Below are 17,858 nucleotides of genomic sequence, written 5' to 3'. Positions count from 1 at the left end.
GACACTGGCCTCTTACCGCTGTGTGACTTGGGCAAAGACTTAAATTCTGTGAGCCTTGGTTTCTTCACCTATGAAGTGTGGAGACAATCATACGTATTCAGGAGATTACTGTAAAAATTAACTGAGATATACAAGAGTCCCCGGGACAGAACACAGGGTCAGTGCCTCACTGTGGAGGTTATTATTTTAGAGAAGAACACAGGGTACCTAAGTGGGGAGGGCTGTTTGTAGGGTCGAGACAGCTCTGACCAATGCCACAGCTCTGACCAATGCCGGGTCCCCGGGGCTGCAAATCATCATCGAGGGACTCCCCCTCCCCACCACCGTGCTCCTGTTGTGAGTTGGTCCTCCTGGATCCTGTCTCTTCTGGGTTCAGGGTACACAAGACAGACTGATCAGGGCAAGTGTTCAGATGGGTGTGGGTGAGGGCTGCCTACGGCTTCTTGTAGGGGGAGGCCTGGTGGGCCAGGCCGGGGGGGGGGGGGCGGCGTGTCGCACCAATTGGAGTGGTTTTTGGAGCATTTTTGAGAAACACCGAGACTACCCAGTTGGGACACTGAGGCTAGTGCCTTGACCTGTTTGCACGTCAGTTCCCTCAGTGTGACTGGTGGGGGGGGGGGGCGTATGAGTTCGGAGCTGTTGAGGTACTGAGGGGGAATACAGGAGGTCAAGATAGATGGATGGCACGCTGTCAGCACTGGGGTGAGCTCCCTGGGAAGGGGGACATCACATTTTACGTTTTATTGAATTCTGGCTTAGTTAATTATGGGGTAAGCCCATTGCTTAAACTTGGAATAGAATTTGTGAAAAAAAGTTGGGCAAGGCCCAGGCCCAACTTAATTCTTCATTTATGGAAGACTTTCCACGTGCTATTGGCTGGCCTTTTCTGAAATGGAAACTTTCTCAGCTGTGAGTGAGGGGCTTAATACCTGCTTTTGCACCTGGCAGGAGGTCCAGCTCAGGGGGACACCAGGGCCCTGACGGCACCCTCAGTGTCCTGAAGACTTGCGCCTGCCCCCCTCCTTCCTGTGTCCCCCCCCACTTCCCTGTGCACCTCTTCCTCTTCCCACATCCTCCTCCTCCCCTCTCCCCCCCTTTTATTCAACAAACTGAGAAGTAAGAAGTGAGCAGCGGCCAGGGCTGGAGTATCAGGGAGGGTTTAGCTGTTCACAGAGCTCTGGGTCCAGGCATAGGTCAGTATTTGTCACAGTGCAGTTTGGGACGACCTGGTCATAAAATCAGTTTAGTTGGTCCACAGACATTTTTAAAAAGTGAAATAGAAGAGAAAAGTAGATATCGGCTATTGTTTTGTGAAACGTGTTTTAGTCGTGGTGTGTGTGTGTGTGTGTGTGTGTGTGATTGCTTGCTCCAGTGGAGGGAAGGAGGGTGGGTGTGTGAGGAGGAGTGCATGGGGGTGTGGGAGTGGCCGCACGACCACAGGCTCTGGCTTCTTCCTGGCCCACAGCAGCCGCTGCCTGCTGGGGAGTGGCTCAGGGTGCCTGGGCCATGTCCACTGCCCAGCTGAGAGGTCGGGAGGAAGGGAATGGACAGGGCTCAGGTTGGAAAGGAGCAGGGAGCTTTTCAGGCTGGTGATCACGGTCTCATCATTAACCCCTTGACCAGGTTGTGTGATTCTTTCAACAATTTAGAATTTTTTGCTGGTACTGAATGCTGAGGCTTTCCAGAAAAAACGTGCAGGCAGTTAGAACAGTCATGGCTCTGTGTCAGCTGTCTGTTTGCTCCTTAGTGCGATGTACCCTAACGTTGCTCACGAAGCTGACTACAGACCCTGTGATCAAGACACACCTGTTGCTAGCCGCTCCTGGGACGCCACGAGCACGTTTACCCTGTGCGCCTTGTTCCCAGAGGTCCCTCTATCTCCTTGGATACGTGTACTTTCTCTTTTTGGCAAAATCTTTCTCTGCATTCACGGGTCTCACTAGGCAAACCCTTTGGTTTACAAAAGACAAGATACAAGCAACAGAGGTCATGGGATAACAGGGCACAGCCTCCCAACAGACGTTCTTCTTGGCAACTACTTTCGCAAAAGAAATTCCTGCTGGTGAATTCTGTATAATCGCAGAATGCTGCCCAATCCTGGGGTTGCCTCTGGATTCAGATTTTTGGACGAATGTATTATCGTCCTATGGTAATAGAAACATACGCTTCTAATATTTCTGCATTAATTTTAACCTACGATATTCCTTGCCCCTGTCTTTTTGGGAGAGTACAATTTAAATAGTTAAGGCAAGAGCGTTCATTCAGAGTCCGGGAGCCTTTTGTGACCCCAGAATTAGCACGTGGTTTGCATTTGATGCACGTACTTTGAAACGTACTTTACCTGCACCAGCAATCCTGTGAGGCAGACGGTGTTCATCCCGTTTTACAGATATGAAACTGAGGCTCAGGTTAGTAATTGGCTTGTCGTCACAGGTTAGTGGGTGGCAGAGCTGGGATCTGAACGCCAACCACCTGCCTCCAGGAGCGTCTGCATTCTGATCCCCTGAGCTGTAGGCAGCACTCTCGAACATCAGGTGATAGCTAACCCTTCGTGAATTGCTGGGGTGGGGTGGGTGGGGGTCATACGGAAGTGGAAGTCACAGAAGCAGGACATTCTTTTTGACCAAGACACAACACGGACTGAGGGCAGCTGCAGGTGTGTAGAGAGAGGACGCAGCCTTGTGCTCATTTAGTGAGTTAAATAGTTAAGAGCCAGAGGATCGGGGTCTAAACTTGGAGTGGTTTGGCCCAGTGCGTTGGCCGTCCTGTAGTGTAGATGTCTCTATCCCCTACTGTCCAGGCCTTTTGTGCTCCTTGGCAGGGACCCGGGAACACTCATCACATGGGATTATAAGGTCCAAGCGTTGCAAAATCCCAGTGCTGAAGGAGCTGAGTGGTCACCCTCTGACCTTTCTGACCAAAGCAGGAACCCCCCCTGTCACCCCCTCCTGTCCCAGCAATGTCATTGACCGGAGACCCCGACACTGAGTGGGCCAGAGTTCTCCATCCCTCACCCAGTTCTCTCAGGTCATTAAAAGTTACTGTCCAAGTAATACATACGCATGTAAAAAACAAGAGCCAGAGCCAACACCGTGGACATATTCATGGTGAAAGTGAAGGTCTCGTTTCCCAGACCTGGTCCCTAGGGCTCAGCCTGTGGACCTTGTTTGCTATGTAAATCAGTCCTGAATTTTTTTTTTTTTTTGGTGCATCTTAGAATATGTATAAATGTAATTCTTAAAAAAAAAGGATTCATTTTATTAATATTTTTGAGCCCTTTCACTCAATATATACTTTTGTGAATTTAGTATTTGTGGGACTACCTCTCCCTTTTTTAAGCAGGCTTACGATACTCTGTTACATGGTTTATTTAGCCAGAGTCCTATAGATATTTAAATTATTTCTAATTTTCCCTATTACAGTCAATGCACAATTATGGTTTTGTACATGGATCTTAACAGCAGTAGGGTTGCCGGGGAAGTACATGCCAAAAATGAGCATGTCCCAGTGCTCACCCCATTTATTACCCACCAGCAGTGGGTGATGACTTGGTTTCTCCTGCTGTCACCAACCCTGCGGTTTTTATGCGATGCTCGGAGTTTAGACCATCTGAGAGGCCTCTTTTGCGTATCTTAAATTATGCGTGGGTTTGACATATCACTGACCAAATGGACTCCTCTCTCTGTGTTTTACCCATTTTTTTCTGTTGGGTGAGTATGAGGCCATCTTAAACTGACTTCAGTATTGTAGAGGTGGGTGGTGGTAGCAGAAACTGCAGGGTCATGAACGCTGTAGCCAGGGTTTTGAATTTTGGCAGAACTTCCAAGAAAGCAGAGTTTCTTGGCAAGTTGGGAAGTCCAGAAAAAGAGTCTGTCGATTTTGGGTGAAAAGCTCATTTTCTGATGTAATCACGAGGCAAGAAGTTATGAGACCTCCATTCCCTCATCCTGACAATGGGTTCGCAGTGCTACGCTTCTGGAACCACGCAAGATTGGGCTAATTGATGCTTTCGTGCGTCTGCAGTGTGCTGGGAATCCTACAGATAAGCTCCAGCGTGGGGTGCTCCTGCCCGTGGTTGGGGGGGCTTGTAGGAGGAGGAAACTCCCCAGGCCTTTGCTTTTTGTCCTGCATGGTAGGTAACAGCTAGGTAACAGCCCCCTCCCCTGGGACACACTCTGCACACCTCCCACCTCCACACCCTTCTTCATGTGGGATCCTTCTGGAGCTGGCTTGCCCCTTCCCCTTGTCCTGAAGTTGAGCTGTGATGAGCTCTGTGTTCTCTGGCTGCTTAATTCAGGAAGGGCTTTGGTGGGGGAAATGCTCTGCCAGCTGATTTTTCTGCTCCATCACTTCTGCAGGAAGCATTGGTCTGACTTGCAAGCTTTCTAGAAGCATCTCAGGCTTTTCTAGTGAATTTTCTTATTTTGGAGGGGAGTGTTTCCTGGAGCGTGCTGGCCAGCGAAGTCCCCGATTCCTCAAGGGTATTAACGAGCACAGAACTTTCCCCTTTGTTTAAGAAGCTTGTCTTAGCACCACGGTGAGGGCTGTGGAGCTACTCGGGGCAGTCGGGGCAGCCGGGGCAGCCGGTGGGCTTCCTCAGTCCAGAACCGGCAGGGAGGGAAGGAAGTGTGCCCCTCTGCGTGGCAGGCTAGGGAGGAAACATAGGTATTTAGACTCTCAGATGGGCATTCTTTTCTCTGCCTCGTGCTGCAACCATGTCATACTTCTTTTTTGTCATTTATGTGTAATTGATCACTCCTACGAATTGAGAAGTCAACTCAACTCGCAGTGCTCTGAAAAAAGATTTCTTCGCTGTTAATACAAATCACAAGAGGGAGATACCTACTTGTAAACCAACTTCATTGTCTTGCAAGTCATCTTAGTCTTTAGGCCATTTTGGGGGTTTCTTAGAAATTGCCCCTTTGTTTGTTTGTTTGTTTTTGTTTTTCAATGCTTCGGCTGAATACCAGCCCTTACTTCCTAACCTCCCAGGTGGGTGTGACCTTGGCCAGCCCCAGGAGCAGTGTGAAGTTTGTGTTCTCACTTAGAGTTGGTCAGATTTGCATCCCAGACGTGGAGACACAGAATGTGCTCAGAGGAGAACAGCGGGAGGTGGTGAGTGGAGGCCACCCCCCTCGTCTCTCTGAGGCCCCGCTGGGGTGCTGACAGCACGTTCCTAGCATGTCAGGGTGCCAGGGGCAGTCACTTTGCTGTCTTCCTTGGCCTCAGGACAACCCGGAGAATACAGAATGAGACCTCCTGGGCCTTCAAGGACCTGTGGGGAGAACCCCAGGGAGGCAGCCTTTATTGTATTCTTGAGGAAGAACAGTCCTGACTCAAAGCCGAATGGTTTAAATACTCCTAGTGATGGGGTGCTCATTCTCCAAGGCAAATTCTTCAGTTTTCGGGAAAGTTGTGAACAGAACTAGATATTCAGTCGTTGATAACTGAGCCAATTAAGATGGAAGACTTCCTGCTTCTCAGGGACAGGAAGGAACCTTCCCTGGGGCCACACCCACAGCAGGTGCGGGGTGAGCATCTGTGGACTGTTTCCTGCACGAAGGGAGGAACAGTCTGGGTAGGAAGGGGGGCGCGGTATTTGTCGTCACTCACTTGTCTTCAGAGACGACTTTCAGATATTTAACGTAGATCCAGATAAAAGGAGGAGGGGGAGGTTTTATCCCCGAGTATTCAGACTTTACTAGCAAAATCTCTGCCCTTTCTCTTCTTCAACTGCGAAGAAGTGAGCCCCTCTCAGGGCTCCTGCTTTACCTGTGTGCCACCTGGAGATGGCCGAGGGGAGGCTGGCTGGCTGCTCCGGGACCGACTGGCATGCACAGGCCTGTCTCCGGAGCAAGCAGACCCAATTCCAAACCAGACACTAGCTTAGGAAAAAGAAAGAAATCGACACAGATGTACCTCTTGGGTCATGTTGGCCTCGTCGCTGGAGAAGTGAGTCTATTTGCACTTCCTGTGTATTACACTTTCCTGCGTATGGAGTTTGAAGTCCGTGTGTGCTTCCCTGTACACAGATTGGACTGTCAAGGGTTGCAGGATTGTCATAGTATTGGATACAGACTTAACCTGGATTCCAATGCTGTTCTGTCCCTTCCCTGCACCGGGACTCCGAGCAAGTGACATCAACTCTAAAGCTCGGTTTCCTTCTCTGCAAGATGGGAAAATTCTATCCTTTGCATCATTATGGTAAACAATTAGGTAGTTTAAACTCTGTTATTGTCACCACCCGGGCAGTGTCCTGTGTGGGGTGAAAATGGGCAGTTGGTTCACTGCTGGATCATCTTTGCCTAGTGTAGCCGGAAAACCCTGGATGTTTAGAAGCCTCTCAGATGCGCTCCTTTAACCAAAGCAGCTGGCAGGCTGGGGCCCGACAGTTAAATTGGTCCGTGTCTGCCGGCCCTTGAGAGCAGCTTGCTGTGTACCCAGTGCGTTCCTGCTGCTGATAACAGGACACGAAGCAGGAAGCCTCACCCCAGGCTGGTGTGGGGTTGGATTTCCAGTCGAGGAGCTCCCTGGATGTACCATAAACCCAGATTCACAGGTGTTCCCTAAGCACCTGCCGTGAGGGTCGAGGGAGCAGAAAGCGTGTTTGCCCAGTGTCTGTGCGGGCACTGGACAAGAGGCAGGCTGATTCCAGGAAATGATGAATCATTCTGAGGATGAAAGTGCCAGAAATGTCTCCCGACATAAAGAAGGCTGTTTTGACCTTTTAGTCCTTGAGGTTTCAAATTTACCTCCCAGGGATCCTGCGGTGGGGTACTGAAGGGGGGTGAGTACTTGTGAAAGTACCACATTGAGGGCCAACGGGCGAGTCTGAGTGGTCTAGTCACTTACTCCGGGAGGTAGAGACGCGGGTAGCGTTTGCCCCAGCTTCCCAAGGGCAGAGACGTTTCCTAGGCCATCGTGTTGTGTCTCCCGCTTGCGATGACAGCTGGGTAGGTCCCGTTGGAGTGGTGCTGTGCACGCCTCGCTCCCATGCACGGAGCTTGCTCCTTTTGCAGGAGGACAGTCGCATCCTGACCGTCTGACCCCACGTTTTGTGCAGTTTCTGTTTTTCAGACTCTTATCCTTTGTGTTTCATGGCCTGGTTTTGGGGAAGAAAAACCTTACAATCCTGTTACTTAAACTGTGTAGTGAATTTCGTTTGGGACATTGTCTTCCTGGTCCTTCCGTTCCTGGGAGAGAACGATAGCCATTCTTAGTTTCTTCTAGTTTTTAAATCATAGCGCTTGCCCCTTCATTCCCGGAGTTGCTGAGCTGCTTCTAGGGTGCGGGGTCTGCACCTTGTGTGCACATCTGGACTGTTTTTGTGATGGGGCAAAACCTGCAAACAAACCCCTTACCTCCCCGCCCCCCCCCCCCCCCCAAACCCTTGGTTTCTTGCTTGGGATGAAGCAAGATTTCATGATGTTGCAATGGCCGGGTCATAGAATCGTGAACTTAGAGTACCACCGAGTTCTTGAATTCCCCCCACAACCTTTTTGCCAGAGGGTGGTTTAGACGCTTTGATGAGACCACCATTAATGGGGAGCTCACTCCCTCTAACGAGTCAGTTGTCCGTGGAAGCTTGGTCTGTGCTTTCCCTGCCGACTCTGGAAGGTCCCCTGTGTAAGTCCGACTCTGATTACAATCTGTGGTCATCTCTACAGCACTGGATACCCTGCCCACATGGGCTGAACATTATTTGACGTTTGGATCTAAACGATTGCCATCTGTTTTGCTAAAGCCACACGGCCGACTTTCTTTGACCGGGCGTCACCCATTCATACCAGTGTCATGCCCCGAGATGGGGGAGGCGGCACTATCAGGGGAGAGCAGGGGAGTCTCGGGGTTCAGCCTGGGCTCCTGCCCTCACTCTGCTAGTGGTCACGCTACTCTGAACATCACACAGACCTGGCACCCAGGTTCCTCATCGGTGAGGGGTCAGTAATGTTGGTGTTGAGTGCTGCACGGATTTGCTTTGATTTTTAGCACATGAGCTCACGCACGCGAAGGTTTGCTGTACTAATGTCGCGTGGAGGTTTGCGTGGCCCCGTTCCTGGGAGTCACTTAGTGACATGTCAAGGGCTTGGAGCGTAAACACGGCGCTGGCCTGATGACTTTAGAATATTCCTTTCTCTCCAGAATTGGTGGTGGACAGCCGTTGTGGTGCCCAGCCCGCTGGAGTCTTTCCCTTCACCATCATTTTGTCCTCCTCGCCTCCAGTCTTTACCCTGAGGTTCCCGGCCCTGGTGTCAGGGAAGAGGCCTGTGCAGCCAGGCCACACCTGCAGCTCCCCCAAGAGCCTCATAAAAACCAGGCTCGGCCTTGGGGCTGTGTCAAGGGACAAAAAGTTAACCTTGTATAGGCAGTAGGTTTGTTTCCTCCGAGAGCCTGGAATTCTGTTTCATTTTGGATGTCTTTTCAAAGAGGAAGCAGAGGTTAGCCTCTGCTCGAACCAGGGGTCATGAGGTGGTTTTTCCTAGCTCTCTCGGTTCCTCATTTCTTTTTACGTGATGACCTGCCAAGCCATTGCTCATTAAAACATTAGAGGATTGTGTGCACCCGTGTGGCCACGACCTCCTTGAGCACCTGCCTGTCTGTGTCCTGGAGAAGTGGAGCTGCCTCAGCCCTCCCGCCGCCTACTGCTCCATCCCGGCTCCCCGCAGTGGTCCCCAGAGGTCCCGGCTCCGGGCTCCAGTCCGTGACTCTGCGGCATACGTTTGGAACGCGGGACAGTGGCAGCTTTGACCCTGAATCCTCTGTTTCCATTGTACCAGTGGAAAAGTGTTCCAAACCAATAAAGACCACCAGTATATAGATTTAATTCAAATAAATCATCCCAGAGGTACCTAGTTTCATGACAAAAATAAAATAAAATAAAATTTGGCTCCTGGCAAATGTTCAAGAAGGTTGTCCAGTACAGCCTGAGGAGTAAAGAAATATGGCCATGTATGACTGCAAACATTTCCTGGGCCCCTCGGATGGGCCAGGCACCTCGTGGGGGGCTGGGTGTCCAGAGATGAGCCAGCCTCCTCCCTGTCCTCCAGTGGAACAGACCAGCTTGGCCAATGGGGTCTGTCTACCCGCCTGACAAAATGGCGGCCCACATTCATCCCCTGCCCTGGATGGGAAGTCGGGTCATTCACTGAGCTGGAGGGCCGAGGAGGAGGTTCAGTTCTCAAAACCAGGGGTTGTTTTGGCTGTGTTTATGGATGAGGTATCTGGGACAGCCAGGTGAGGACGTGGAGGAGACAGCGTGCAGTGCAGTTTAAGGAGGGCCTGTGGAACTCCTGCAGGACACTCTGTTCTTAAAGAGAAGGGCATAGAAAGAGAAGCAGAGGCAAGGTTTAAGGTGGTGCTTCCAAGGGTTGTATTCACTGAGGCAACTTTGCGTTCAGTTGGCTAAGGCCGGAGTCCTGATCTGTCGGCCTTCTCCGAGAAGGGGAGAGGAGAAGCCCATGTTTAGAGGTTGCCTTCCAGATTTCATTTCCCAGGAGCAAACCCACAAAATTAAGGTGGAGAGACTGTTATTTCCAAGATAGCATGCCTTTGATAACATTCTAGTTGAGAGAACTGGCAAGTTCTCTTTTAACCACTTTTAACCACTCGCATATCAAATGAGTAGAACGAGCAATTTCTGAATTGACGGTTAAGAGCCTTAGCCCAAAGTCATTCGAATCCTCATATTTAATATCGATGCCATTCAAGTCGAACACACTGTTTATTATCAATGTCGTAAGCAGAATCACAGGTGGACGTATGCTTTTGGATTTTTATGTTCCTCAGTGCTTTATCTGTCTCTAATGTAAGTGCTGTAGTAGTTTCTAACTCAGGGAGCACTGTCTGAAAAGATGGTATTCCCATGAGATGTGATAGCCTCAGAAAATCAGCCTCAAAATATCTTCCGGAACGCTAGATGATACCACGTTAAAAAAACCTGCATATAACTATGTAATAATTCTTTCTTTATATTAATTAATTAATATAAAAACATATTTATAGTCCATGTTAATTAATAATTATAATGATATATTATACCATATATTGTATTATTATGTATGTTATATAATACATTAATATGTTGTATATATGATGTAATATTATTATATACAATAATTATAATATCCTTAATCATATTTAATAAATATCAATAATATTCAACATTAAATGTATAATACATATTATGTAATATTTATAACATGACATAATGTAACATAATTAATAATACTAATATTAATCATATAATATATAATATATATCATATATAATAAATACAATAAATAATAAATAATATAATGTAATATATAATTATAATATAATAACATATAATGATTTATAAATTATATGCTATATAATAATTATAATAATTACTAATAAATAATTACAATATATCCTATTAAATAAATAAATAAATATTTACATGTTTCTTAACCTCAGAATTGCTCTGAAAATCCACACCACAGTTTAGAGAACTCTAGTTTGGCCAGACAGAGGGTGTTTGTGAGGTTTAGCTTATCTCTCCTTGAAAAACGTCTGAAATAGGTTGTGGAATCCTGTTTCATGTGGCAAATGAAGCCCCATCAGGGGAAGGAGCCATTTCGTGCCAAATGTTGAGATTGCAATCAACAGATTGAAAAGTAATTTGGTATGGGGTGAATGCAGAGCCGGGATGTCCGAGCTATTTAACTGGGTACGGAAGCATTTTGTTTTGCTCTTTACAGGTTGTACTGTGGTTACGCTGCAGGTAATTAAGATGCTTTCTTCTTCACGTGTTCCCCTCCCTGCTGGATCGTGTGACTTGGTGAACCCTGGGAGACGAGGGCAGTCGTGAGATTAACGGGCAGGTGCAGGGAGGTTCATGCAGCTCAGGCTGGTTTGTCTGGCTTCTTATCTTTAGGTAAATCCGATTAGCTTCTTCCTTGAGCCTTTCCCTTCAAACAGAAGAGAGCACGTGAAATTGGGAGCTGGCATCCAGCTGGTCTAGTCTTGTATTCTTCCAGTATTTGCCCAGCACTTCTTTAGAAAACATCCTGGAAGAGCGGAGATGAAGAGCCATGCTTGCCCCCGACTTGCCTGTACCCCTCAGCCAAGCAGATGCAGGGCTGAACTGGGCACCCCCCTCCCCCAAAGGCCTGTCCCATGCCTCCTGGGCCCAAGCTAACAGTAGTCGCCTTCCTGAAATGAGTTCGGGTCAGTACAGCATTCTCCCTCAGCCCGTTTACAATGATGGTAAAGTACACGTGACATAAAAGGTTACTATCTTCATCATCTCTAAGTGTACATTTCAGTCCACTTCGTGTAAGCACGTTCACGGCTTGTGCCACCATCACCACCATCCAGCTCCAGCTTTTGTCCTCTCCCCAAGTGAAGCTCTAACCCATTAACCCCTTCCTTCCTCCTGCAGTCCCTGGTAATCTCCGTTCTACTTCCAGTTCCTAGGGCTTTCCGAGCTCTAGGTGCTTCATAGAAGGAGAATCCTACGTACGGTATTTGTCCTTTTGTGATTGGCTCATTTCACTTAGCATGATGTCCTCTGGGTTTATCCATGCCGTATATATAACATATATCAGAATTTCCTTCCTTTTTAAGGCTGACTCGTAGCCGATTGTGTGTACGTATGCTATTTTATTTATCTGTTCATCCATCGATGGACACTTGGGTGGTTTCCACCTTTTGGCCATTGCGAGAACGCTTCTGTGAGCATGGGTGTGCAAATATCTCTTTGAGACCCTGCTTTTGGTTTTCTTGGGTATATATTTAGAAGTGGAATGGCTGAATATGTAATTCTATTTTTGATTTTCGGAGATGTGTTCCGTACTGTCCCATACATAGCGCTGCACCGTTTTGCGTTCCTACCCACGGGGCACGCACGCTCCAGTTCCTTCCCAGCCTCGCCAACCCTTGCTTCTCCCTGTGCTTGAGGGAGTAGCCGTCCAGGTGGTCTCCTTTGTAAAAAATGCTCAGCAGTCAGTTAAAGCAGCCCCTGTCCATGTTGAGAGTGCCCAGGAGTGTATTGCCAGGTGGGGCCATGACCCTGTCATCATTTGTTAAGAATTATGGAACAGATGCCCTGCTTCCAAGAGGAGGCGTATTCAGATTTGCAAATAAGTTGTTCTATAGAGGGAAGCTAAAGGTAATCAAAGCTACTTCCGATTATTTGTGCCGGAAAACCTACCCCAGGCCGATCCCGTGGTGCGCACAGAGGAAGATCCCAGGACCAGAAACCGGGAAGGCAGAGTCCGGCTCCATCTCTGCGAGGTGGGGAGCGCTGCCCGTCCCTTCCCATTTCTGGCCTTATTTCTTTCAAATGAGGCTGTTGGAATAACAATCCAGGGTCCTGCCACCTTCGAAATCTTCAGATTCTGCGCAGTAACCTTGAATTGGTTCACTGACAGGGGAGGGATGCTCTGTTGTGAGGACAAGAGAGCAGAGCACCGTTCAGCGTGAATTATTAAAGATGCCCTTTCAGGCTTCATCCTGGGGCGGTCGGAGCTGGAATTGGATCTTGTGGGTCATCCAGGCCAACGTCCTTGTCTTACAGATAAGGGGCTGGGATGCAGACATGCAGTCACACCATCCAGTTACAAGCTTTCTCTGTGTCGTGACTGCAATAGGTTGGCCGGCGAGGCCTCCAGGGCCGCATGAGCAGCCGCAGGGGCACGGGCGGGGGTTCGAGCCTCGCTGCGGGAGACGGTTACCTGTCACTCAGGGACCAGCGTGGCCTGCAGCTGAGGGCCGTGAAGTCGGGAGAGCGGCCGTGGAACCCAGGCCTGTCCCTAGGGCATTTGCTTCATTGCACTTTTTGCTTGTCCTTAGTTCACTGGTCTGAAAGGCCTCGAACCTACAGCGTTGTTGTAGAAAATCACTGGAGCACGAGGTCACGTGGAAGCAATCGTACAAAAACATCGTTCATACCACTTGTGCTTAGCTGCCGGATTGGAGGTTTACCCCTCTTGGTAAGCACCGTAGCTTAAAATCTACATCGAACATGGATGTGATGATTTTTTTTTTTTTCTAAAATGAGTCCCTATAAGTAGTATCAGGGTTCCTGGTACTTGGCTGGCTCAGACAGTAGAGCATGCCACGCTTGATCTTGGGGTTGTGAGTTCAAGCTTCACATTGGGCACAAAGCTTACTAAAAAAACCCCCACAACAACAAAACAATAAGTATCAGCGTTCCAAAGAATCCTTTTTTGCGTTGTTCATTTCTTCAGGAACTGTCTCCCCTGCCGTTTTGCACGAAGTTAATTAGCTTGCGCGGCCGCACAGACTTAGAAATTGCGTGATTTTCCGTTTTTGCATCCATGTGACTTGCGTTAGCAGTGGGAGCTGGACCTCCTGGCGCCAACTCCGTCTACGGGTGGCTGGCCTGCGCGCATCTCTGCTTGTGTTCACGGAGGGTGTGCTCGTCCCTCGTCTCAGGGAGACGGGTACATCAGTCCACAGGGCGTCATTTAAAATTGTAAAATGAGCCAGAGGGCTTCCTTGTGTTGTTTCTAGGCTTTGTCATTGCTTTTAGGGCTCTGGCCTCTTCTAACTCAGCCTGGAATCAGCGGTTCGTGTTTGCCCACTGCGTGCAGGGCTCTTGACCAATCACCTGTGAGCCTCAGTTTCCTTATTTGTAAAGCAGGGATGCTAATATCACTCTGCTTATGTCATAGGGGTTGAGGTGAGGCTTATGAAAGGTAGTTTTTGGTTTTTAACTTGCAAAGATAAGGCTTGATACTTGACCTCAAAGACGATCTGGCTTCGCCAAGTGACAGGAAAACCACACGGCAAAATAGAGACCCAGCCGAGCGAGAAAGTTCACAGGGACAAGTGTGCAGACGGGTCAGGGACAAGTGTGCATACGCAAAGTGGTGGTCGCTGGATCATCGTCAGGGGCCCGAGGTGGGTGGGGTCAACATGGTCCCTCACACCCCCATGTAGGGTAGGTAGTCGCCTTGAAGAATCAGGGGTGATGGTTGGGAGAGAAGGTGAGGTCTTGGGACCCAGCGATTGGAAGTCACAACGTGCAGACCTTTCATGCTCAGACGGTGTCCTCAGGAGGCCACCAGTGTTAAGTGCACAGAGAGGAGAGGGGAGCAGCTTCGACTGGGCCAGCGTGTGAGTGCAGCTAAGCTGGGGAAGAAGGGACCTGAGGGCTGGCAAGAAGGGAACCCCAAGCGAGCTGCACCCAGAGGCAGGTACCCTGAGTGGGGGCAGACACCTCTGAGGACGGGCACCTCTGAGGGCAGGAGGCCCAGTGAGGCAGGGCAAGGAGGAGCGAGTGGCGGAGGAGGGCTGCAGGGTTGGCCCTTGTGGGCTGTGGGCCAGTCTGAGGTGTCTAAGTCCCATCAGGACACATGACCCGGTCAGACCGTGGAACCGGAGGGTGGTCTCTGCCGAGGTGGGCAGTCAGGCAGGTGAGGATGGGCACCAAGGCGGTCGTGGGAGCCAGAGCTGTGGAAAGAGGGCCAGAGCATGGCGCCCACTCACTGTGGGTCCTCTGGCCCCAAGCATCTCTACAACCGTCCTTCACCTCCATTTCCTCTTTACTGCCTCCTTTCAGGCTGGCATCATCAACAGCCACCGCTTAGTGTTCCGGCCTTCTGTCTCTTTCTTGTCAGCCTGTACATTTTTACCATGATGCTTTTTTGAAATCCTGGATCAAATCATTTTCTCGTTCCGGAGTCTGCAGTGGCTTCACGTTGCCACTGAGAAACGTCCAGACCTCCCAGCGTGGCTTGCACTCTCCATCCTTGCCTGCATCTTCTCCATGGCGGGCCCAGTCCCTCCCGCCGGGCTCTTGTGCACCTGTTCCCACTGGCATCTGCCCTCCTCCCCGCCTCCCTCGGCTGTGGCCCCTTCTGTTGACTTAAACCAGACGGAGCACCACTTACATACATTTCAGTTCCTTCGTGAGCCCGTGAGTCCCTTCAGGGGGTAGGGACTTGGTCTTTTTATTTTGGTGCCGCCAGCACCAGGCTGTGGGCGTAGAGTAGATACCGGATGTTTGCTGCGTGGCCTTCAGTTGATTAGCTGGGCAGACACACCGAAGCGGAGCCCACGTTTCCCCTGGAGCTGCCATAGGGCAGAATCCGATTAGGGAGACCGAGACCAGGATGGAAATTGTTCAAAATAAAAGTCAGTTTTTTTCCTTCTCAAGTAATAATAGTCATTTTTTTTTTCAACTGATGTTCTTGAATACCTTCTCTATTTGGCATGGTGGGGGCTAGATACTGAGAGGTGTGAAGTACAGTCTTTTTTCTCAGGAGTCCTGTGACTTAGCTGTAAAACCTGCATGTCAGGACAGAGCGGGGCATGGCTGGCCATGAGGGTGCCTTGAGCGAGTGCGGGGGACCCGGGGGAAGAGCCCCGTGCTCTCCGAGATGAGGCTTCCTGGGGCCGGCAGGGTGGAGGCTGGTGGGCTTGCTGACTGCGGTGGGGGGAGATGGGCAGTGGGGTTGGGTGTCGTGGAGCCCCTTCCAGTGGAACAGAATGATCTGAACAAGGTGTGGAAGTCAAGCTTGTGTAACGAGGAGTTCATCCGGACTGGCTTCAGAGAGATGACCTCTGAATTAACTGGTCGCGGGTCTGTCTCTGTTTTCTAGACTCAAACCATGAATTACGTGGGGCAGTTGGCGGGCCAGGTGTTTGTCACCGTGAAGGAACTCTACAAGGGGCTGAATCCTGCCACCCTGTCCGGATGCATCGATATCATCGTTGTCCGCCAGCCCAACGGGAGCCTCCAATGCTCCCCTTTCCACGTGCGCTTTGGGAAGATGGGGGTCCTGCGTTCCCGAGAGAAAGTGGTAAGAGCATAGGACCCGGCGACCTGGGGAAGAGAGAAAATCATCATATTTCTGTCTTTGAAGATTTTATTTATTTATTTGAGAGAGAGCGAGCAAGTGAACATGAGTGGGGGGGGGCATAGGAGAGGGAGAAGCAGGCTCCCCACTGAGCAGGGAGCCTGATGTGGGGCTCGATCCCAGGACCCTGATATCATGACCTGAGTCAAAGGCAGACGCTTCACCGACGGAGCCACCGAGGCGCCCCTCGTGTTTCTGGCTTTAGACAGAACTTTAGACCTCTGTAGCTGTGGCTTCACGCTGGAAAGGGCTGGCCACTGAACTGACAAGTACTAACTCAAATTGTGTTAAATTATTCCAAAATATAGGGGCAGAAATCAACTACTTATTAAGCTCGTGGGTTGTGTGAGTCACAAATTCAGGCCAAGTGCAGCAGGGCTAGTTTTTCTCTGCCTCTGCCGTCTGGAGGCTCGGCTGGAAGACCTACTGTAAAGATATGCTCACTCACGTGGCCGGGGCTTCTGGCTGGGCTCTCAGCTGAGGCTGCCGGCCAGGACGCCTACACCTGGGCTCTCCGTGCGGCCCTGGTGGCCGCACAACATGGCAGCTGGATACAGGCTGAGCCTCTACAGATGAAAGGAGCCGGGGTGGGGGGTGCCCCGCGTTCTTCTGACCTGGCTGCTCAGTTCCGTAGAGCTATTTCTGCAGTGCTCTGCTGGCTGGGCGATCGCAAGCCTTCCTGGGCGCGGGGTCGGGGGTGGGGGCAAGCAGACACCATTTCTGATGGGTTGATTGACTGAGATGTGGAATTGTCCGATCGTTTTGGTATGCGTGTGATTAAAGGATGCCTGTGTAAAGACATGGCCTCCCCCATGAGGTTTCCTGTTTTAGCGAAGTCTGTTTTTCCTTCAGGTTGACATAGAAATCAACGGGGAATCCGTGGATTTGCACATGAAATTGGGAGATAACGGAGAAGCATTTTTTGTTCAAGAGACTGATAACGATCAGGTAAGGAAGGCTGGGCGGCCACCGTGACTTCCTAGTTTTGAATTTTGAGCAACGCTTATCTAGAGGACCCAGCGGAAGTTTGTGCAGAGAAGTACCGCTGGAGCGGGTGGTGTAGACCATCCAGCAGAGAAGCATGGCTGTTGACCTGAACTAGGGATCTGGGAGCCCGACAGGGTGGGGGCGTGCTGTGTCCGAGACTCAGCAGCCCTGGCCGGCTTCCACGCGCTCATCGTTTCCAAGGAGTCAGGAACCGAATCACATCCGAGCTGTTGCCCAGAGCACACGGGTTATACCAGTGTGTCGAATCTCAGAGGGCTGCATGTTCGAACTTTGGGTAGTGTGTGACCAAATCACTTTGATTTTTTATTATTTAAAAAACTTTTAACAGCTCTATTAAGATACAGTTTGTGTACCATACAATTTCTCTGTTTCAAGTATACAATTCAGTGGTTTTCAGTCTTCTCCTGAGATATGTTACCACGTCGATTTTAGGACACTTTCATCACCCCAAAAAGAAACCCTGTGCCCTTTAGCTGTCACTTACCCCAGGCCCCCAGCCCGTCACCTTCCTGCGCCCTCAGTAGCCATTCTTTAACTTTCCGTTTCTCTAGATTTCCCTATTCTGAACTTCCACACGAATGTAGTCCTAAGTGTGTTGTCATTTAGGCCTGGCTGCTTTGACTTCTCCTGCTGTCATCAGGGCTCACCCGCGCCGGAGCCGGGCGCAGGACTTCACGCCTGTGCAAGGCTGATCGTTCTTGCCCGTTGTATCCGCACACATTTGTTTGGCCTTCCGTGGGCTTGTGGACATCTGAGTTGTGTCTGCCTTTTGGCTGTTACGAATCACGCCGCTGTGAGCAGTCCCGTGTGAGTTATCGTGTGGACATCTGCTGTTATTTCTCTGGGCTGCGTACCCAGGAATAGAACGGCCGCGTCCCGTGGTGGCTGTGTGTTCGGTGTTGGAGGAACTGGCGGACTGTCATCCAGCGGCCGCTCCGTTTGACGGTCCCTCCAGCGGTGCGTGAGCTTCTGATTGGCCCACATCCTCACCGACACTTG

At 50.1% G+C, this 17,858-nt stretch overlaps 1 protein-coding gene across 6 annotated transcripts in view; it reads left to right on the top strand.

The window, feature by feature from the left end:
- The window catches only part of LPIN1 (lipin 1), a 130,321-nt gene that overhangs the window by 60,856 nt on the left and 51,607 nt on the right, over nucleotides 1-17,858 (top strand). For 5 of the 6 annotated variants that reach the window (XM_045775972.2, XM_045775971.2, XM_045775970.2 and 2 more), the window contains 2 exons: nucleotides 15,594-15,794; nucleotides 16,704-16,799. In XM_045775972.2, the coding sequence (XP_045631928.1) occupies nucleotides 15,594-15,794; nucleotides 16,704-16,799 (297 nt within the window). Of the gene's footprint in view, nucleotides 1-12,243; nucleotides 12,259-12,816; nucleotides 12,957-15,593; nucleotides 15,795-16,703; nucleotides 16,800-17,858 lie in introns of those variants that run through there. The other variant, XM_045775974.2, reaches the window with a different exon arrangement.

This window comes from Ursus americanus, chromosome 7 (assembly GCF_024610735.1).
Source record: "Ursus americanus isolate L20-20 chromosome 7, mUrsAme1.1.p, whole genome shotgun sequence".
Classification (NCBI taxonomy): domain Eukaryota; kingdom Metazoa; phylum Chordata; class Mammalia; order Carnivora; family Ursidae; genus Ursus; species Ursus americanus.
Note: the sequence above shows the minus strand (reverse complement) of the source record. Positions and strands in the feature narration are given on the sequence as shown.